The sequence below is a fragment of the Schistocerca nitens genome, chromosome 6 (assembly GCF_023898315.1).
Source record: "Schistocerca nitens isolate TAMUIC-IGC-003100 chromosome 6, iqSchNite1.1, whole genome shotgun sequence".
Lineage (NCBI taxonomy): Eukaryota > Metazoa > Arthropoda > Insecta > Orthoptera > Acrididae > Schistocerca > Schistocerca nitens.
The window spans coordinates 296482171-296504768 of record NC_064619.1 but is presented as its reverse complement, the minus strand read 5'-3'; the positions used below and the strand labels follow the sequence as shown (position 1 = coordinate 296504768).

General features: G+C 51.4%; 1 protein-coding gene across 1 annotated transcript in view; it reads left to right on the top strand.

Moving 5' to 3' along the window:
* Positions 1 to 20500, top strand: part of LOC126263331 (mastermind-like protein 2) — a 187953-nt gene extending 167453 nt beyond the window's left edge. The window contains exons 8-9 of the mRNA XM_049960420.1: positions 4414 to 4580; positions 20332 to 20500. Coding sequence (XP_049816377.1) covers positions 4414 to 4580; positions 20332 to 20482 — 318 coding nt within the window. The 3' untranslated portion in view covers positions 20483 to 20500. The remainder of the gene's footprint in view (positions 1 to 4413; positions 4581 to 20331) is intronic.
* Positions 20501 to 22598: the final 2098 nt, after the last annotated feature.

Sequence of the window (22598 nt, the reverse complement as noted above, 5' to 3'; positions counted from 1 at the left end):
CAAACAGCAATGTGCTTTCCGTGAGAAAAGGAGATTGCTTGGCACACAAACTTCCTTCAAACTACACGTCCTGCTACATCAAAACTGGTCAGTGGAGTTCAGCATCATACTATTGTACAAGAACATAATCCAATTACTGTAATTAAGAAATTTGAGAGGTTGTTACTTATTGAATGAAAACTATAGAGAATGCATTTCTTTTCCTGAATTTTAGTGAACTTTGTACACTTACAATTCTGTCGATTGATAGACGGCAACGACAATGACGTTCAGTCCTTTTCCAAAAACGAGATATTTCTATTCTTCATACTTAACCATTTGGCAACTCTTCCACATACTTTACTCGGTTTTATCACTAAAATATCAATTTTCATTAACTGTAACAACACGTTCTGAGCGACGGCCTAGCAACACGTCTTCTTTCCACAAGATACCGATTAACAGTCTTTTTTTAAAATAAAATCAATTGTCTTCTTTTTTAGAGTCCATACTCAAAGATTCTCTAATACTATCGTTGTGGGGATTGCGCGCTGAAGAGTTTCTTGCTGTCCAGCTGCGCTTTTTTTAAAATCATATTTACATTTACGGTAGTTACATACATTACTGAGCTTCTCAGAATAAAATCAGGCACAAATTAGTTAAAGAAAAAAAAGCAGTGAGGTACACATAACATTACATACTGACCGATCCCAACTTGGAGTGTGAGTTAGTGCGCCAGTGACTGAGCGGCTGAGGTAGTGACTGAGACTGAGCTAGTGACTGAGACTGAGCCCTCCAGTCAGCGGTGGCGATCTAAATACTTGGGGTCGAGAGGGCGTTGGCGGCATGTTGCTTGTGAGTCTGTCTTTGGCCTCTCTCCTGATATGCGCGCTTCATCCGGCGCCTACTATCGACCTTCTTGCTACATTTTTGCCGATGGTTGTGCTGGCAGCAGCTTACGTCAGCACTATCACCACAAATGTTAAGACATATATCCCACAAGGAGACAATATGATCAATTCCTCTTTCATAGAACGTGGTCAGCTACCAAAACCGACGTCTGTGCATGTCTTTCTTCATGTCGCCAGTGTGAAAATCACACTGAAAGATCCTGGCTGAACAGATGATGTTGCAGTATTTCGCAAAAAAATCGCCGAAGTGTAGCCTTCGTCCGATTGGCACTGAGGAACGAGCGTTAGCAACAGAATGATTCCATCTGACACCATTCCTGAGCATTTAGACATTATGGCACGTCGCAGTTTTGCATAGTGTTTTCGTAGCACTATGCATTGATTGTGGTTCCATTCTCGAGGAACTCGACAACCAGAGGGTGCCTACAGTCAAACAAGGAGGTCATCATGGCCTTACGTGGTGCCATCACCTCGAGCTCAGCGTCAAAGCAGCCGGAGGAAATATCCCACATCTCCACCGTCAACGAAATCCAAAGCTATTCACTCAAGTTCCTGTAAGATACACGATAACGCCCGCCTCCATACTGTCAATCGGACGAAGGCTACTCTTCAGCAGTTTGGTTGGGAAACACTGCAACATCCTCTGTAGAACCCCAGTCTTTCACTGTGTGATTTTTAAATCTTTGGCAACCTGAAGAAAGACGTGTGTGGACATCAGTCTTAGTCGGACAAGGAAGTGCAAGAGTGGCTGTGTTTGTGGATCTGTCAACAGGCAACCGCGTTCTACGAAACAGAAATTGTTCATCTCGTCTCCAAGTGGAATAAATATATTAACACGTGGCGATCACTTTTCAATAGAACTATCCCATGGTCCCGTAGTGGTGCATGGTCGCTTTTCATTTGACTACTCCTTAAATAATCCAGTCATCTGCTCTGCATGAGAGGGGGTAGGATGGGTTCCTGATTTTCTTCTAAAATACTTTTTTCCAAATTACAGACACTCATTCTTGCGGTTTTCTTGTTGGAAATCACTCTATCAGTTTACTGGAGTAGTTAGTATGCAAACGCAGCACACGTGGTTAGTAGATACTGATAGTTCGGAGAAACCTCGTCATCACATGCTGGCGAATTCAGTAAAAAGAAACGTAGCATTGCCGAGAGGTATCAGTGAGCATATTGTCTCTGACAAATTTTGTTCCTCATGACTTATTCTGTCACCCCTAGATGTTTGAAGAAAAACCCTGAAACACCTTCTTTTGTCAAGTCTCTGTCATTTTGTTTGCATCAGGAGGCAGAATTAGTCCTGTTTGCAAATGATACAAGCATTGTTGTGAAGCCATGCAAAAAACTATGAACAGAGAGAATACTAATTTATCTTTTTCTCAAATTTACTGAATGGTTTTGCATGAATGTGCTAGCTTTAAACTAAAAAGAAGAGAAACAAGAAAAAAAGCAATTCATTCAGTGCCTTAGGTGTCCATATTGATGACATCTTAAACGGGGAAAACCACTTAGTAGACTTGCCAAAAAGTTTAGGTTTGCCTACTTTTGGCATAAGAATAATACCCAATTTTGGGGATGCAGAAGACAGTTAATTAAAATATTTTGCATATTTTCATTCACTGATATCTTGAAGGATAACATTCTTGGGTAACTCTCCCCTCAGATAAAAAGTATTCACTGCACAAAAGAAACTAATTAAAAATATGTGCGTGGTTCACTTCTCTAAAGCTTGCAGACACTTCTCTGACCAGCTGGGAATACTATCCACAGCCCCACAATACATTTATTCACTGAAATTTGTTATCAACAATCCATCTGAGTTTGACAGTAACAGACATATTCACAAGTACAAGATTAGAAGAATAAACTATCCGCATTTGCCCTTTAATGTAACTAACTTTGGCACAGAAATGTGTGAAATATGAAGCTATGCAACTCTGACAATCTACTGATGAAAATAAAATATCTGACAGGTAGTAGAAGTGTTTTAATATGTGGATTAAATATGTTCCTCCTTAAGAAGAGTTTCTATACAATAGAGAAATTCTTGTATGGTCTTGAATCGAAATAATTAGTCATTTTTAGAGGAAAAGCTTGTGAATGGGTAGCATATATATGGCGGTGGTGGTGAGGTCCCATACTCCGAGGAGTGTAGGGGACGATGCAGGAGACCTGCACTGCCGACTAGGCAAGGTCCTAGCGGAGGTGGTGTGCCATTGCCTTCCTCTATGCTCGGAGGAAGGCAATATATATATATATATATATATATATATATATATATATATATATATATATATATATATATATATATATATATATATATATATATTCGCTGCTTCTGCCTATGGGTTTGCAACCCACAACGACTTCAAATACCAAGCATTAGATTTTCATATTCTCTTGCTCACTACATACAAACTTATAGTCCTACAAAAAAATTAACAGGACTTTTCGCAAGAAATTTAATGTAGTTAAATTCTGTACTATGATAAGTTTTCGCCAGAGACCATAGTTTCCGAATTATTCAAAAATAACGTGCAAAAGTGAACTTTAAACAGATTTTTCTTGAATAATACGAAAACTGTGGCAATCAGCAAAAGCATATCCCAGTATAAAATCTAACTAAATTAAATTTCCTATGAAAAGTCCTGTCAATTTTTTCTGTAGCACTAATAGTTTGCACATAGAGAGCAAGAGAATAATAAAATTTCAAATATGGTTTTTGAAGGCGTTGCAGGTTGCATAAAATCTATAGGCAGGGGCAGCTGAACCACCATGTATCACCTTTCTTATACAGGAGTTTAACAGTGGCTGATTGTGTCGTGGCATATGAGTTGGGTTTTGATGTTCAAATATTGTGTCTGTCTGCCTGTGTGTGTGTGTGTGTGTGTGTGTGTGTGTGTGTGTGAGAGAGAGAGAGAGAGAGAGAGAGAGAGTGCTCAGAAGAATTTCTCCTGCTTACATTGGTTGAATTACTAAATACAGCTTCCAGCGTTCTTTTCATTAGCATTATCCACTCCTTGGCTATATCATCACTTCCGTTAAGCCTCGGTTTATACTGGATGATACTGTGATTCCTACAGTCAAATGTGTTAGATAGGTCACAGAAAATGCTTGTAATGCTTCTCAGGTGATTGCTCTTAAGAAACCCAAACTGCTATTTACTAAGGACATTATTGTAAGATCCTGTTCTAGAGTACATCGCTTTCTCAGATATTTTGGAGAATGATGTCATTAGCGAACAGGTAGGTACTTATTGACGTCTCTCCAGTCACCTCTCTTATGAGGGGGTTTAACAATGGCCTATTGTGCCGTGATATAACGATCGGGTTCTATTACTTAAGACTTCTTCTAGATAATCGCATCTGTCCGCGTGATCGTATTTTGGTTATTAGTCGAGGACGAGACGCAGTCATAGTGGGGCACCTGACACTAGGTCCACGCTGCCGGGACGGAGTCTCGTCCAGGTGGTGTGGCTGTCGCTACCGTGCAGCCGGCTGACGCTGTTCCCTGTTTGCAGGAGGAGGGCGCGGCGAGCGCGCGCTCTGACGAGGACCCCCCATCGCTGCCCGTCAGGCTGGCCAAAGTGCTGGCCGTGGCCGACCGCAAGAACATCGACGACTGGCTGGCGGCTGAGAGGCAGCTGCCGTCCACCAAGCAGAGCATCGTGCTGCTCGTCACGCCGCCGTGAGTACACACACCATTTCACCTGCCACATTCTACAGGCTCTCTTTCAAAGATTAATCAAATTCACTACGTCATACGAGGGTCACTCCAAAAGAAATACACACTATTTTTTTTTAAATTCCATCTTTTATTCTACATCTTTGAAAGTTTTCCAGTGTGCAGATACATCCTTTAGGAACAATATTTTCATTTCTTCACATAATTTCTATCCCTCTCAACTGCCTTACGCCATCTTGGAACCAGCGCCTGTATACCCGCACGGTAAAATTCTGGACCAACCTGTTGGAGCCACTGTTTGGCAGCGTGCACAAGGGAGTCATCATCTTCAAACCTTGTCCCACGAAGAGAGTCTTTCAGTTTCCCAAAGAGATGATAGTCACATGGAGCCAGGTCAGGACTGTAAGGCGGGTGTTTCAGTGTTGTCCATCCGAGTTTTGTGATCGCTTCCATGGTTTTTTGACTGACACGTGGCCGTGCATTGTCGTGCAACAGCAAAACATCCTGCTTTTGCCGATGTGGTCGAACACGACTCAGTCGCGGTTGAATTTTCTTCAGTGTCTCACATATGCATCAGAATTTCTGGTTGTTCCACTTGGCATGATGTCCACAAGCAAGAGTCCTTCGGAATCGAAAAACACTGTAGCCATAATTTTTCCAGCAGAAGGTGTGGTTTCGAATTTTTTTTTCTTGGGTGAATTTGCATGATGCCACTCCATCAATTGTCTCTTCGTCTCTGGTGAAAAATGATGGAGCCATGTTTCATCACCTGTCAGAATTCTTCCAAGAAATTCACCTCCACCATTCTCGTACTGTTCCAAACATTCGCTGCATACCGTTTTTATTGTTTCTTTGTGAGTCACTGTCAACATCCTGGGAACCTACCTGGCACAAACCTTTTTTAACGCCAACACTTTCAGTATTCTGCAATCACTTCCTTCCTCCATCCCAACGTAGCGTGACAATTCGTTCACTGTGATGCGTCTGTCAGCAGTCACCAATTCGTTAACTCTGCTCATTGTCTGGAGTGTGTGCAGTACGAGGCCTGCCGCTGTGAGGACAGTCCTCAATATTGCCGTGCCCGCTTTCATCACGTAACCTGCTTGTCCATCGACTAACTGTACTGCGATCGACAGCATCATCTCCATACATTTTCTTCAACCTCTTGTGGATGTTTCCCACTGTCTCGTTTTCACAGCACAAGAATTCTATGACAGCACGTTGCTTCTGACGAACGTCAAGTGTAGCAGCCATCTTGAAGACATGCTGTGATGGCGCCACTCACAGGAACAGGTTGAACTAAGTTTGAAAACAGGTGGGAAGTATGTATCTACACACTGTAAAACTTGCAGAATAAAAACGGTATTTTTACAGAAATAGTGTGCATTTCTTTTGGAGTGGTCCTCGTAGGAAGGGAAAATCTAGCAGAGAGCATGAAACTTGGTGACGGTGATCTTTCCTCTCTATGACATATTTTTCCCAACGATGGATGCCTTGACGTAGACTTCGGTTTTACCAGATAGCCTCTTGGATGTTCAGGAAACGTTCCACCTCGAAAATCACTTGGTCGTCTTTTTGGTAATGATTGTCACTAGAGTTGTAAAACTACCGTAGGCTACCACCTTTTTAGTCATCGCTCGGTCTTCTGATTTGCCTGGTGCGACCCCTCACGAATTCCTCTCCCGTGCCAACCTCTTCATCTCAGCGTAACACTTGCAACGTATGTCCTCAATTGTTTGCTGCTTATATTCCAGTCTCTGTCTTCCTCTAAAGCTTTTGCCCCCTACAGCTCCCTCTAGTACCGTGGAAGTTATTCCTTGACATCTTACCAGACGTCCTGTCATCCTGTCCTTCTTTGTGTCAGTGCCTTCCATATATTCCTTTTCTTACCGATTCTGCACAGAACCCCCTCAGTCCTGATCTTATCAGTCCACCTAAATTTCAACATTCGTCTCTAGCGCCACATCTCAGATGATTCAATTCTCTATTGTCCCGGTTTTCCCACAGTCCCAGTTTCACTACCATACAATGTCCGCCCCGATAGCTGAGTGGTCAGCGTGATGGATTGCCGTCCTACGGCCCGGGTTCGATTCCCGGCTGGGTCGGGGATTTTCTCCGCTCAGGGACTAGATGTTCTGCTGTCTTCATCATCATTCCATCCCCATCCGGCGCGGAGGTCGCCCACTGTGGCATCAAATGTAATAAGACCTGCACCAAGGCGGCCGGACGTGGCCCCACAAGGGGCATCCCAGCCAATGACGCCAAATCTAGTACCTTCCGCCGCGGAAGTCGAACACGCGGCAGAACAAATGGACGTGGTCAGCCCATAGAGGGCTCCGCCTCCGCGGCGGCTATTCCGCGCAGCGGCTCTCGCGCAGCGAGGGCGCCAAAGCCAAGCCACGTGCAGACAGCGGCCAATAGCCGCTCCCTCCAGTTTCGTATATAAGGACCCGCTCTGCCCTAGTCCAGCGCATTCGAGGGTTGGATTCCCTCACTTCCTCATCGAGGACTCGCACTGCCTGGGCTACTCTCAGGGTGTACCTTCGACGTGGACGAGCCCCACTCGTGCTTGTCGCGTTGTTGCCCGTCTGCGCGCCGTCACTGCTGCCCGCCGCCGCCGCCGCCGCCGCCCGGTGCTCGCCGCCGCCGCCGCCGCCGCCGCCGCCGCCGCCGCCGCCGCTTGGTCGCCGTCTGTCGGTGCTCGCCGCCGCCGCCGCCGTCGTCTGTTCGCCGCCGCCCGGTGCTTGCCGCCGCCGCCGCCGCCGCCGCCGCCGCCGCCGCCGCCGCCGCCGCTTGGTCGCCGTCTGTCGGTGCTCGCCGCTTCCTCTTCTGCCGCCGCCGCCTGGTCGCCGCTTCTTCAGCCGCCGCCGCCGCTGTCGCCGTCTCTTGGTGCTCGCCGCTTCTTCTGCCGCCGTCTCTTGGTGCTCGCCGCTTCTTCTGCCGCCGTCTCTCGGTGTTCGCTGCCGCCTGCGATCATGGACGCCCCAACTACCACCATCATCTACACCTCTCCTTCACCTGCCCCCATTGTAACGTCATGGAGTGCTTCCTCTGGGATTCACCCGTCTCATGCACCTCCCCTACTCACAGTCTCCTCCCCATCCATCTCCTCTCCATCGATGTATCCCCACCTGTACGTCACTCCTGCTCCTACCCCTGTTACTGCCCCTGCTACTTCTCCCGCTACTGCCTCTGCCCCTGCTCCCAACCCCCCTCCCACTCCTGTCGCCCGCCGAGACGACTTCCCCCCTCTACCCCCTGCGACTACCGCTGCTTCCCCTACCGGAGTCTCCGCCCGCCGCGCCACAGTCGCCGCCACAGAGCGCCCTACCCTCTCATCCGGTGCCTCTGCCTCACAGGAGGGCCCTGCCTCCCACCACCTCCCCATCCATCCAGTCCCTCATCCCTCCTCCCAGGCAACACCCGCCAAAAAATCTTCCAAACGGCCCAGTGGCGACCTCTCCTCTACTCCTTCCTCCAAAAGGCCACTGCCCGCCCCGCCTCCCCCACCTCCCACTGACCCCACTATGGATACCACCCCACCTCCCTCCTCTCCAGCCCCCTCCCTGTATACCTTTGTCCTAGCAAACCCTGATCCGAAATTCCTGGATGCCCGCACCCTCACCCTTGAAATCCGGAAGTACATCCCCAGTGCACCCATCACCCAACTTATCCCTCGCAGAGACTCTGTTCTCATCAAGTCTCCCTCTCCATCCTTCCATACTGATCTCCTCCGGCGCCTTCCCCGCATCACCTTTGGGCCCCACGCATCCCTCACCCCATTCCTTACATCCTCCTCTCCTCGCCAACCCCAACCGCCACGTCGTCCGCCGACCCTCACTGCCGTCATCACAAAACTCAGCCCTGTGGTCACGGAGGCTGAGGTGTTGGCGGAACTGAATGCCCACCCCTCCCTGGAACTCCGCTCTGCCCGCCGTATTTACAACTCCTCTGGCCCTACTTTCCTCATGCGTATCTTTACAGAGTCCGCCTCCTCCATCGACCACCTCCTCACGCAGGGAGCCCTGATTTTCAACCGCCGCCACCCTGTTGACCCGTCCCGTTCCCCTCCTCAATCTTACCGCTGCCAGCGTTGTCTTCTGTACAATGACCACCTCACCCAGAACTGCAAGAACCCACCCACCTGCCCCCATTGTAAAGCCTCCCACTTCCTCAAACAGTGTCCCAACCTCGCCTCCCCCCCATCCTGCAACACCTGCAATGAACCTCACCCCACCTATTCCTCCAAATGCAAAGCCAAGCCCCCTCCCACCAACCCTGAACTCACTGTCCCCCTTCGCCCCATTGACCCACCTATCCACCCTAACAATTCCCTCCGCCCTCCCCCTACGGCAGAAGACATCATCCGGTTCCTCACCGTCGTCCTGCAGAACATCCACCCCTTCCAGCGCCCCCACACACTCCAGCAGATTTCCCTCGCTGCCCGCTCTGTTTTCCACTTAAACACCTACGCCACATACTCCCACAACCAGGCCCACTTTACCTTCACCCGTCTAGACACCCTCGTTTAAGCCCCTCTCCCCTTCCCGCACCCTTCCCGCACCCACTCTCATGGCTCGTCAACAGTATCGTCTCCTCTACCTCAACATTCGCTCCCTCCTTGCAAACAAATACCTCTTCATGCATACCCTCTCCCAGCACCGGGTTGACTCCTTCATCCTTAATGAAACCTTCCTCCAACCCCACCATGTGGTCCGCATCTCCCCTTATCTCCTTCACCGCACTGACAATCCCCTTCCCTAGCTCGAGGCGGGGTCGCTATCGGCCACCTCCGGCATCTCCCTGTCCGGCCACAACCCCTCCTCAATGACCCCACCGAACACCTTCTCCTCAGCCTCTTTTTTCCCTCCCTCACCATCACCTGTGCCACTATCTATATTCGCCCCGCAGCTCCTCTCCCCTTTGACTTCATTTCCCATGTTGACCGTACCTTCTCCACCTATGTGATCGCCGCTGACCTCAACATCCACAGCCGTGACCCTGCCACCCTTCGGCGGTGGCATCAGTTCCTTGCCACCCTCCATGGTGACCTTGTTCCTCTCCCACAGCACACCCGTCCTGAAAGTAACTCCACCCCCGATGTTATCCTCGCTTCCCCCAACCTCCTTGGTCGCATTGCCGTTGATGTCCTCGATCCCGTCGGTAGTGACCATCTCCCTGTCCTTCTCACCATCTCCTCTACCCGTCCTGCCACTGCAGCCACCCGCCCCCCTGCCCCTCCAAAGTCTGTCCATGACTACCGCCGTGCCAATTGGGATGCCTACCGGGAATCCATTGCGTTACAGGTCGACAGCCACCCCCTCACTTTCCACCACCCTGATGACATCACCCATGCCTCTTCCTTCCTCCAGAAGACCATCACTGACGCTGTGGAGGCTCATGTCCCTACCAAACTCATCCACCCTCACCGCCCTACGCTTCCTCCGCAGGCCGTCCTTCTTCTGCGTGAATCCCGCAGGCTCTACCGCTCCTTCCTCCGCACTCGTGACCGGGATACTCTCACCCGCCACCGGCAATTACAGCGACATATCCGGAACCTCCTTACAGCAAAGAAACGCCGGGACTGGCGTCAGACATGCACACGCCTCAACTCCACCCTCCCTGTCAACTCCTCCAAGTACTGGTCAGCCTTCCACCGCCTTACTGGTAGCCATCCCACCCCACATTACCCCATCCTCCATGACGATCGCCCTTTTCCTGACAACCTCAGTAAGGCTAACCATTTTGCTTCCCACCTATCCGAGGTCTTCTCCATTCCTGACGATCCCCATTTTGATTACTCCCTCTTCCCCACTGTCCTTGACCGCACTGACACCTCGGTCCCCCCGCTCGCCCCTAGCTTCCAGTACTTGGATCGGCTACCCCCCTCCGACATCAACACTCCCATCACCATGCAAGACATCACACTCGTCCTCCGCTCCAAACGAAACACCGCCCCTGGCCATGATGGCGTCACCTACCGTCACCTCAAGGAATCCCCTCCATCCTTCCTGTCTGTCCTTGCTACCCTGTACAATGTCCTCCTCTCCACTGGATTTTACCCTGACCTGTGGAAGACTTCCCGTGTCCTGCTGTTCCCTAAGCCTAACAAACCCCCCTCTGCTACCTCTTCCTATCGTCCCATCTGCCTCACCTCCGTGTTCAGTAAGGTCTTTGAGGCCATCCTCTCTCGCCGTATCCACTGCCACCTTAACCAGCACCGCCTCCTTCCTCTTACCCAATGTGGCTTCCGGCCTTCCTTCTCTGCTGACGACCAGCTCCTTAACCTTACCCATCTTCTTTCCCTCCAACTTAACTCCCGTCGCTCTGCTATCTTTGTTTCCCTTGACCTCCAGAACGCCTATGACCGTGTCTGGCATCCCGGGCTCCTTTTCAAACTCCAGACCTATGCTCTCCCCATCAACTTCGTCCGTCTCGTTGCTTCCTTCCTCTCCCATCGTCCCTCCTATGTGACTATCCACAATTCCAACTCCCGTACTTTCTACCCCTCTGCCGGCGTGCCCCAAGGTTCTGTCCTTTCCCCTCTCCTCTATCTCCTGTACACTGCTGATATGCCCAAACCTCCCCCTCCTGTTCATCTTCTCCAGTTCGCTGATGACACCGCCTTCCTAGCCCTTTATCCTACCCTTCAACGGTCCCAACGTACTCTCCAAACCCACCTTGACCAATTCACCGCTTGGTGCAACCAGTGGTTCCTCCGTGTTAATCCCTCCAAGACCCAGGCGATCATCATAGGCCGCACCACCCGTTCCTTCCGCCTCCATGATTTCTACCTCACCATTTATGGCCGTCCTATCCACCTCACTCCTACCCTCAAATACCTTGGCCTCACCCTCGACCGCCACCTCACCTGGACTCCCCATCTCCTTACCATCCAAAACAAAGCTCACAACCGCCTCCGCCTCCTGAAACTCCTGTCCGGCCGGACGTGGGGTCTGCATCCTTCTACCATCCTCCACACCTACAAATCCATGATCCGCCCCATCCTTTGTTATGCCAGCATCGCTTGGATTTCCGCCCCTCCCCGGTTCTATAACGCCCTCCAAATCCTCGAACGCCATGCGCTCCGCCTCGCCTTCCGCATCCGCCTTCCGTCCCCCACGCGCATCCTCTATGACCTCATCCCCTTCCCCCACCTTCTCCTTTTCCTTGAACACATCCGCACACTCTATGTTGTCCGTCGCCTTGATCCCCCTCACCCCCTGGTGTCTCCCTTCCTCTCCACTCCCGACCAGTTGCCGCGCCTTTACCGTTGTGTCCCTCCCTCTCTCCATCTCCACACCCTCCATCTCCTTTCCCAACACAACTTCCACCGTCTACCGCTCCCGGATGATGAGCTTCGCCCTGACATCTACCCTTCCTACCAACTCTAACCCCCTCTTCCTGCCTCCTCCTCAGGGCTCCCTCTCCTCCCCCTCCCTCCTTCTGAGCGGATTTCCCCTCCCCCTCCATCTCTTGTGCCTTCTTTCAGTGTCTCTGCGCTCCCTCCTGCCCTGTCTTCCCTTTTCCTCTCCCGCCCCATGTGTCTCCTGCCTCTTCGTGAACCCACGGTTCCCCTCCTCCCTTCCTCCCGCCGCTTCCCCAGCTGCCCCATGCTCTCCCCTCCTTTTCCATCCTCTCTGCCCTTTCCCTCGGCAGGTCCCACCTGGTAGTTTTATTCTTCGTCGTGTGTGCTCCGAGTGGGTTTTAAGTGTGTTGTTTCAGAGTGTTTTTAATACTGTGGCCGACTTTTAACCTGTGCCTGTGCATCTAGTGACTTCCATGTGTTTTAAGAATCACCAATTGTGTTTTTTACCTTTCTGGTGACTTTTTTAACTGTCCCCAATGAACGTCTACATATCAGTGTATTTTTACCTCCATTTTCTCCCCTTACTCTGTTTTATGTTCCCCCTTTTTACCTCCTTATGTATGTATTATTTTATTCTTGTTTTAATTGTCATATCACTCGGCTGAAGAGCGGCGGATTGTGCTGCTGACAGCCCTCCCCTGCCCGTATGGGGCAGGGGAATGAAATCACAATAAAGAAAAAAAAAAAAAAAAAAAAAAAAAAACCTAGTCCAGCCAGTCTGGTACTCGCTCTGGATTTCGTTTCTGTCTCGGCGGTACTGCGTTCTGGTCGTTGCTCGTTGTTGACATTTGCCTGGCTCTGGTTCCGAGTGGATTTACGTTTGGTGTTTGGTGTTGTGGTTTCCACAAGCCTCCTTTGTTTCTCTCTTTCTTGTTGTGTCGCTCATAGTCGGTCGTGGTCGGTTGTTGTCAGTTGTCGTTGGTCTGTCGTCCGACTCGTCCTGTGTTTACCCGGTGGTGCGTGCTCCACCGCCGGCGGCTTCCCCGCCTGGCGGCTCCGATCCGCGGCCCAAGGCATTCCCGCTGTTGGTTGTGGTTACTACATTTGGCGACGAGGTAAACGGAACATAGGAGTATGGAAGAGAAATTGCTCACTCTCTTAGAGCAACTGCAGCAGGTCATGCGACAGCAGCAGCAGCAGTTGGAGGTCTTACAGACCTCACTACAGTTGCTCTCGGACAGGGTCAATAAGCGGGATTCCCTCCCACCTCTTTCCCCAGATGCCCCGCTTTCAGACACGTTCCCACGTTCGCCATCGTTCCCACCGTTCAACGACGCAAAAGAGGATTGGGAAACGTACCTACATCGTCTGAAGCAACATTTCACGGCCTTTCAGGTGTCGGATGACTCTCTGCAGCGGTCGTTGTTCTTGTCTTGGGCCTCACCGGACACGTTTTTCTAGCTCGGCAAGTTGGCACCATTGGTCGACCCCGTGGCTCTCTCCTTTCACGAGATCTGTGTGTTGCTAACTAACTATTATTCCCAGCGATACCACGTGGTTGCGTCTCGCTTGGAATTCCATCAATACCACAAGCAGCCGGGTCAGTCCTACCGTTGCTGGGTGACGGATTTGCAAGACCTCAGCCGCAAATGCAACGTCACGTGCACCAATCAGCAGTCCAAGACGTCATATGCAGATTCGTTAATTCGGGATGTGGTTGGACAACCCCTCGTTGGAAGACATTCTGCGTATTGTCCATTCCTACGAAATTGCTCAAGCGGCGAACGAACGTCTCATGGCGCGGCCCCAGGTGGCAGCGGTCGAGTCCACTACCCGCTCCACTCCTCATCGCCGTCGACGGGGCGCAGTCTCCAAAGGGCACCGCTGTCGTGATTCCTCGCTGTCTGACGTCTCTATGGAGTCCGAACCGCCGGTCGCCCCTCGACGTCGGCCGCGTGGCCCCCTCCCGTCGTGCCCCCAGTGCTTCTCGGCCCACACTCGAGCTGACTGTCCCCATCGCTGGAAGACCTGTTCGCTCTGTGAGAAAGAGGGCCACCTTCGATCTGTCTGTTATAGCCACTCGACCCGCCCCCGTCCCGCCCCTGCGGGCCAACAGGAGGCCGTCCATGCTTTACACGCAGTCGCCCCTCGGACCGACACATTGGCTCAAAAGTTATTCCTCACCCTACGAATCTTTAACGAGGACGTCCGTTTCCAGGTCGATACGGGGGCCACAGTTTCTTTGGTCAATCTGACGACGTATGCACGTCTCGGGTCTCCAGAATTGTCCCCACCCTCACGGAGGTTGGTCGCCTACAGCGACGGTTCCATCCCTCTCCGTGGGCAGTTTTCTGTTATGGCCATCTACAAAAACATTCCCCGGCCCCTTACCCTATTTGTGGTGGACCACCCGTCGGCTTCGGACATTTTTGGATTCGATGCGTTTACACGGTTTGGCTTTTCCATTCAAGACGAATTGCAGTTCGTTTCGACTACGGTTCCATTTCAGGACCTAGACGATCTGTGCGCGTCCTTTTCCTCCCTGTTTTCGGCAGACCTGGGCTGCGCTTCCGATTTCCAGGCACACATCACTTTACTGCCGAACGTACGGCCTCGCTTTTGTCAGGCTCGGCCTATTCCTGTAGCTTTGCGTGCGGCCGTCAAGCAGGAACTCGATCGGCTCCAGGCTGCGGGGGTTATCGAGCCAGTACAATCGCGTGCCTGGGCAACGCCCTTAGTGGTCATCAAGAAACCCAATGGATCGCTTCGTCTTTGTGGGGATTTTGGGGTTACGGTCAACTCTCAGTCTTTGGTCGAAACTTATCCCATTCCTTGACAGGAAGATCTTCTCGCTAAATTGGCATGTGGCGAGCACTTTTCTAAGATTGATCTGGCAGAAGCTTATCACCAATTGCCGTTGGATGAGGAATCGCAGGCCGTCGTAGTCATCAACACGCCTTTCGGACTCTCTAAATACAAGCGTCTTCCGTTTGGCATTTCCTCTGCCCCTCCGATTTTCCAGCGGTATCTCGAGCAACTTACGCAACCAATACCGGCTTGTGTCAATTACCTCCATGATATCTTAGTCACGGGGCGCACGCGCCAGGAACATCTGGGCAACCTCAGTACCTTATTTCACGCCCTGTAGGCTGCGGGTTTACGTTGTCGACTGGAGAAGTGCAGTTTTTTCAACCGGAAGTGGAGTACTTAGGACATTGGCTCAGTAAAGATGGCATTCGCCCTTCGGACCGCAATGTCGCAGCCATCGATGCCCTTCCCCGTCCACAGAACTTATCCGATCTCCAGGTATTTTTGGGGAAAGTAAATTATTACTTAAAGTTCTTACCCCAAGCTGCCCACGTCGCGCATCCCCTAAATCACCTGCGTCGCAAAGGGGAACCTTACACGTGGACTTCTGCCTGCGATCAGGCTTTCACCCGCCTGAAGACGATGCTGAAATCTGCCCCTTGCCTGATGCCTTTCTCTCCGGATCGTCCCTTGGTGGTGGCAGCCGATGCCTCAGAGTATGGGATTGGGGCAGTCCTGGCACACGGGAATGAGGATGGGTCGGAACAACTTGTGGCATATGCATCCAAGACGTTAACCCCTGCGCAAAGGAATTACTCTCAGATCGAAAAGGAGGCTCTTGCCATTATTTTTGCAGTTCAGAAATTTCACATTTACCTGTTTGGGGTGCACTTCACCCTTCACCCTCCTCACGGATCACAAGCCCTTAGTGTCGCTTTTCGGGCCCCATTCGCATTCCCAGAACGGACGGCTCAGCGTCTTCAGCGCTGGGCGTTGTTCTTGCGTAATTACACTTACACCATCCGTTATAGGCCCACCAGTCAACACACTAATGCAGATGCCTTGTCACGTCTCCCAGCAGGACCCGATCCGGCGTTCGACCAGCAGGAAGTCCTGTGCTTCCACATCGACTCTGCCCGCCGGGAGACTCTCGATGGATTTCCTCTGACAGCCACGCAAATCGCCGCTTCCACGCGCAGGGACCCCATTCTGCGACAAGTCCTCCGCTATGTGACCCATGGTTGGCCTCCCTACCTTACCCGACGTTTGAAAACTGACTTTCGGTGATGGAGGACGTCCTCCTGTTGTCCACGGACTCGGACGGCCATCGGGTGATCATCCCTCCGGACTTACGCCCCCGCATCCTGCACTTATTACACCGCGGACACTGGGGGATGTCTTGCATGAAGGCGTTGGCTCGACGACATGTCTATTGGCCAGGGATCGATGGAGACATTGATCACCTGGTCCGTGGTTGCACAGTGTGTGCGCGTCATCAGGCTAGTCCTACACAATCTTTCGCGCCCTGGCCAACACCCAGCCAACCCTGGGACAGGATCCATCTCGATTTTGCAGGCCCCTTCTTAGGCTCCATGTGGCTCCTCATCATTGATGCCTATTCCAAATACCCATATGTGGTTCGCATGGCGTCCACCATCATTGACGCCACCCTCGCCGCCTTGGCCCAGGTGTTGGCCATTGAAGGCATTCCTCAGACGTTGGTCACAGATAACAGGCCCCAATTCACGGCGTCCTCGTTCCAGGCCTTCTGCTCCGCTAACGGTATCAAACACATTCACTCTCCCCCCTTCCATCCTTCATCCAATGGCGCGGCGGAACGCCTGGTCCCACTTTCAAACAGCAGCTGATGAAATAAGTGGAGCCGTCGGCCACCACCTCGGCCCTCACCTTGTTTCTAACACCTACCGCACCACACCGGTGGCCAGTCATAGTCCTGCCGAACTCCTTCACGGCCGACAACCTCAGACCCTCCTCCACCTGCTGATACCATTCATTCCCTTCTGGGCCCCGCTCTCGCCCTTCCCGGCGCTACGCCCCGGATATGGCCGTGTGGGCCCGCTCCTATGGCAGCACACCTGCATGGACGCCCGCCACGATGACAGCGGCTCATAGGCGGCGAGTGACGACTGTACAGACACACAGGCCTCGAGCATCGCCACCATAACCAATTCCGCCCTCGGGCCCCTGCCTTGATTCCTCCCCCACCGCCTTCCCTGCTTCCTGGTGCGGACATGTCCCTTGAGGTGGAGCCCTTCCCTTCAACCTCCATCTCCTCGCCGGCTCTGCAGGCACCCCTTCCGCCTCGCCGGGGTATAGAGACGCCCACTGACCCCCTGCCCTCTGGTGACACCTTGATGGATGCTGCCGACAGTCTGCCCTCCCCTCCCTCAGTGGGCCCTCTGGACGCCTCACAACCCGTGCCCTCGTTCCACCCGCCTCGGCATCGTCCAGGGCATTTCTGCCCCCATGCACCAATTTCGGGGGGGAGGGATCTAGTACCTTTCGCCGCGGAAGTCGAACACGCGGCAGAACAAATGGACGTGGTTAGCCCATAGAGGGCTCCGCCTCCGCGGCGGCTATTCCGCGCAGCGGCTCTCGCGCAGCGAGGGCGCCACCGCTAAGCCACGTGCAGACAGCGGCCAATAGCCGCTCCCTCCGGTTTCGTATATAGGGACCCGCTCTGCCCTGGTCCAGCCAGTCTGGTACTCGCTCTGGATTTCGTTTCTGTCTCGGCGGTACTGCGTTCTGGTCGTTGCTCGTTGTTGACATTTGCCTGGCTCTGGTTCCGAGTGGATTTACGTTTGGTGTTTGGTGTTGTGGTTTCCACAAGCCTCAGTTGTTTCTCTCTTTCTTGTTGTGTCGCTCATAGTCGGTCGTGGTCGGTTGATGTCAGTTGTCGTTGGTCTGTCGTCCGACTCGTCCTGTGTTTACCCGGTGGTGCGTGCTCCACCGCCGGCGGCTTCCCCGCCTGGCGGCTCCGATCCGCGGCCCAAGGCGTTCCCGCTGTTGGTTGTGGTTACTACACCAAACGCTCATTACTACCATACAATGCTGTGCCCGCAACCTACATTGTCAGAAATTTCTTCCTCAAATCTGTACTTCTTCGAAGTACAGATTGAACAGTAAGGTTGGGAGGCTACATTCCTATCTTATACACTTTTTAATCTGAGCACTTCACTCGTGGTCTTCCACTCTCTTTATTCCCTCTCAGCCCTTGTACATCTTGACTACCATACAATTCGGTAAGTCAGCATGGATTACGGAAGTTTTCGTCATAACTATAATCAGTTAAGATCGTGCTGCATTACCTGTACGTTAAGTGTGTTGGTTAACTAATACATGAATTAGGGAACTTGTACTTTTGTCCATAAAAATAAAATTGCACAAAAACTCCCACTTACACGAAAATGCGAAAAGGGAGGTTTTGGTGTCGTGGTCTTCAGTCCAGAGACTGGTTTGATGCAGCTCTCCATGCCACTCTATCCTTTGCAAGATTCTTCATCTCCCAGTACCTACTGCAACCTACGTCTTTCTGAATCTACACTCCTGGAAATGGAAAAAAGAACACATTGACACCGGTGTGTCAGACCCACCATACTTGCTCCGGACACTGCGAGAGGGCTGTACAAGCAATGATCACACGCACGGCACAGCGGACACACCAGGAACCGCGGTGTTGGCCGTCGAATGGCGCTAGCTGCGCAGCATTTGTGCACCGCCGCCGTCAGTGTCAGCCAGTTTGCCGTGGCATACGGAGCTCCATCGCAGTCTTTAACACTGGTAGCATGCCGCGACAGCGTGGACGTGAACCGTATGTGCAGTTGACGGACTTTGAGCGAGGGCGTATAGTGGGCATGCGGGAGGCCGGGTGGACGTACCGCCGAATTGCTCAACACGTGGGGCGTGAGGTCTCCACAGTACATCGATGTTGTCGCCAGTGGTCGGCGGAAGGTGCACATGCCCGTCGACCTGGGACCGGACCGCAGCGACGCACGGATGCACGCCAAGACCGTAGGATCCTACGCAGTGCCGTAGGGGACCGCACCGCCACTTCCCAGCAAATTAGGGACACTGTTGCTCCTGGGGTATCGGCGAGGACCATTCGCAACCGTCTCCATGAAGCTGGGCGACGGTCCCGCACACCGTTAGGCCGTCTTCCGCCCACGCCCCAACATCGTGCAGCCCGCCTCCAGTGGTGTCGCGACAGGCGTGAGTGGAGGGACGAATGGAGACGTGTCGTCTTCAGCGATGAGAGTCGCTTCCGCCTTGGTGCCAATGATGGTCGTATGCGTGTTTGGCGCCGTGCAGGTGAGCGCCACAATCAGGACTGCATACGACCGAGGCACACAGGGCCAACACCCGGCATCATGGTGTGGGGAGCGATCTCCTACACTGGCCATACACCACTGGTGATCGTCGAGGGGACACTGAATAGTGCACGGTACATCCAAACCGTCATCGAACCCATCGTTCTACCATTCCTAGACCGGCAAGGGAACTTGCTGTTCCAACAGGACAATGCACGTCCGCATGTATCCCGTGCCACCCAACGTGCTCTAGAAGGTGTAAGTCAACTACCCTGGCCAGCAAGATCTCCGGATCTGTCCCCCATTGAGCATGTTTGGGACTGGATGAAGCGTCGTCTCACGCGGTCTGCACGTCCAGCACGAACGCTGGTCCAACTGAGGCGCCAGGTGGAAATGGCATGGCAAGCCGTTCCACAGGACTACATCCAGCATCTCTACGATCGTCTCCATGGGAGAATAGCAGCCTGCATTGCTGCGAAAGGTGGATATACACTGTACTAGTGCCGACATTGTGCATGCTCTGTTGCCTGTGTCTATGTGCCTGTGGTTCTGTCAGTGTGATCATGTGATGTTTCTGACCCCAGGAATGTGTCAATAAAGTTTCCCCTTCCTGGGACAATGAATTCACGGTGTTCTTATTTCAATTTCCAGGAGTGTATTTAGTGCATTCATCTCTTGGTCTCCATCTACGGTTTTTACCCTCCACGCTGCCCTCCAATACAACATTGGTGATCCCTTGATGCCTCAGAACATGTCCTACCAACCTATCCCTTCTTCTAGTTAAGTTGTGCCACAAACTTCTCTTCTCCCCAATTCTACACTCCTGGAAATTGAAATAAGAACACCGTGAATTCATTGTCCCAGGAAGGGGACTCATTTACTACTTTAAGCGTCTCATTTACTAATCTAATTTCCGCAGCAGTATCGAAAGCTTAAACATTATTTCGTTCTTGCCATAAACTGTACTTAATTATGTACAAAACAAAACTCCACAAAAACAGTTCGTTCTTTATTCAGATCAGTTATGCATATTATTATTACTGTTATTATTATTACTGACAGCAACTGAAGTCGTATAAATATGTTGCTCAGCATAACTGTTATATAGCAGATGCTACTAATTTCGCTCTCTCATATTTATCTGAATTTAAAAATTTGTGAACATCCAGAATGTATATGTACGAGCCGCACTGTGCTCTAATGCTGTTTTTTGCGGATTCCTTATCACGAAACTTCTCCAGGCGATGACCCGAACCACAGGTTCAGTGTAGGAGCCCGCGGTTCTTAAACACGGCCCTGTTGTTGTCAGGTCGGAGCCGGCTGCGGGCGAGGACAAGGACATCTGGATGTACGACCTGGCGGCCAGCGGGGTGAGCAGGCTGCGCGGCGAGCTGAGCGCCGCCTTCGTCAAGGTCGCAGAGGAGAACGCCGCCGGCGCCCCGCCCCCGGAAGCCGCCTGACGCGGCCCCGCTCTCTTTGTACATAGAGACACTTTTCTAAATAAATTTTTTACTCTTTTTGATAAATCTCCGTGTCATTCATTTCGCACGTTCCTCGCCTGAAGCGTTCCTTTGCTTTGTCGCCTGCGATCAGCTAGGAAACGTTTAGCGGCAATCCCACATCGGTTCTGCTGAACTTTTTTTCACTCCAAGGAGAAGGGCACTTTCTTTGGGTTCCAGCACATTTTTAAAGGCGTGGTTCATTTCAAACAATTACCGTGAGAACTGGTAGTGGGGCAGAAGCAGAAGCTCATGCTGCGGACTCAGCAGTGTCAGGGACAATGCACCACAATGCCTGATTTTTCGCCAGGGAGTAAACTGATAGTGTTTTGGGTTGACAAAATAGCACTGCTAAGACATTTGGTACACCTGCCTACTATCGTTTAGAGCCCCCGCTAACATGCAGAGGTGCTGCAACACGACGTGCCATGGACTCGACTATTGTCTGAAGTAGCGCTGGAAGGAACTGACACCATGAATCCTGCAGGACTGTCCAGAAATCTGTAGAGTACGAGGGGCTGGAGCACGTTTCAAGGCTTTCCAGATATGCTCAATAATTTTCATGTTTGGGGAGTTTGGTGGCCAGCGGAAGTGTCTAAACTCATAAGAGTTTTCAGAATGAGATTTTCACTCTGCAGCGGATTGTGCGCTGATATGAAACTTCCTGGTAGATTAAAACTGTGTGCCCGACCGAGACTCGAACTCGGGAACTTTGCCTTTCACGGGCACGTCCTCTACCAACTGATCAACCAAAGCATGACTGACGCCCCGTCCTCACAGCTTTATCCTGCCACAGAGCTTCGTCCTGCTGGAATTGTCCAAGTCCGTCGGAATGTACAATGGACATGAATGAATGCAGGTGGTCAGACAGGATACTTACGTATGTGTCACCTGTCAGAGTCGTATCGAAACGTATCAGGGGTCCCATATCACTCCAACTGCACATGCCTCACACTATTACAGAGCCTCCACCAGCTTGAACAGTCCCCTGCTGACATGCAGGGTCCATGGATTCATGAAGTTGTCTCCATACCCGTACACGTCCATCCGCTTAATACAATTTGAAACGAGACAAGTCTAATCAGGCAACATGTTTCCACTCATCAACAGTACAATTTCGATGTTGACGAGCGAGGTGTAAAGCTTTGTGTCATGCAGTCATCACTGGTACTTGAGTGGGCCTTCGGCTCCGAAAGCCCATATCGATGATGTTTCATCGAATGGGTCACTCGCTGACACTTGTTGATGGCCCAGCAGTGAAATATGCAGCAATCGGCGGAAGAGTTGCACTTCTATCACGTTGAACTATTCTCTTTAGTCATCATTGGTCCTGCTCTTGCAAGATCTTTTTCCAGCCGCAGCGATGTCGGAAATTTGATGTTTTACCGGCTTCCTTGTGAAACGGTTGTATGGGAAAATCCCCACTTCATCAATATCTCGGAGAGGCTGTGTCCCATCGCTCGTGCACCAACTACAACACCACGTTCAAACTCACTTAAATCTTTATAATCTGCCATTGCAGCAGAATTAATCGATCTAATAAATGCGCCAGACACTTGTTGTCTTATCAAGGCATTGCCGGCCGCAGCGCCGTATTCTGCCTGTTTACATATCCCTGTATTTGAATATGCATGCCTATACCAGTTTCTTTGGCGCTCCAGTGTATAATTGTGTATATTAATTATTCACACTAAGTAGATACTCGGCTCGGTGGCTGACGAGAGTAGCTGTTTTGATAAAATTCGGAAGACAGTGGCACTACACAAAACTGGCCCTAATAGCATAGGCACATAGGGAACACACACGACACAGATCTGTAAGTCCACGGTATTGGTTATAAGTTGGGGCCGTGCATTATCATCCACCAGAAGGAAGGTGGGACCCTCTGCACCCCTGAAAAGGCGGACATACTGGTGCAAAATGACGTCCCGATACACTTGACCTGTTACAGTTTCTCTGACAAAAACATGCAGGGGTGTACGTGCATCAATCATAATCCCACCCCACATAATCAAACCACGACCTCCATACAGGTCCCTTTCAGGGACATTAAAAGTTTGGCATCTGGTTCCTGGTT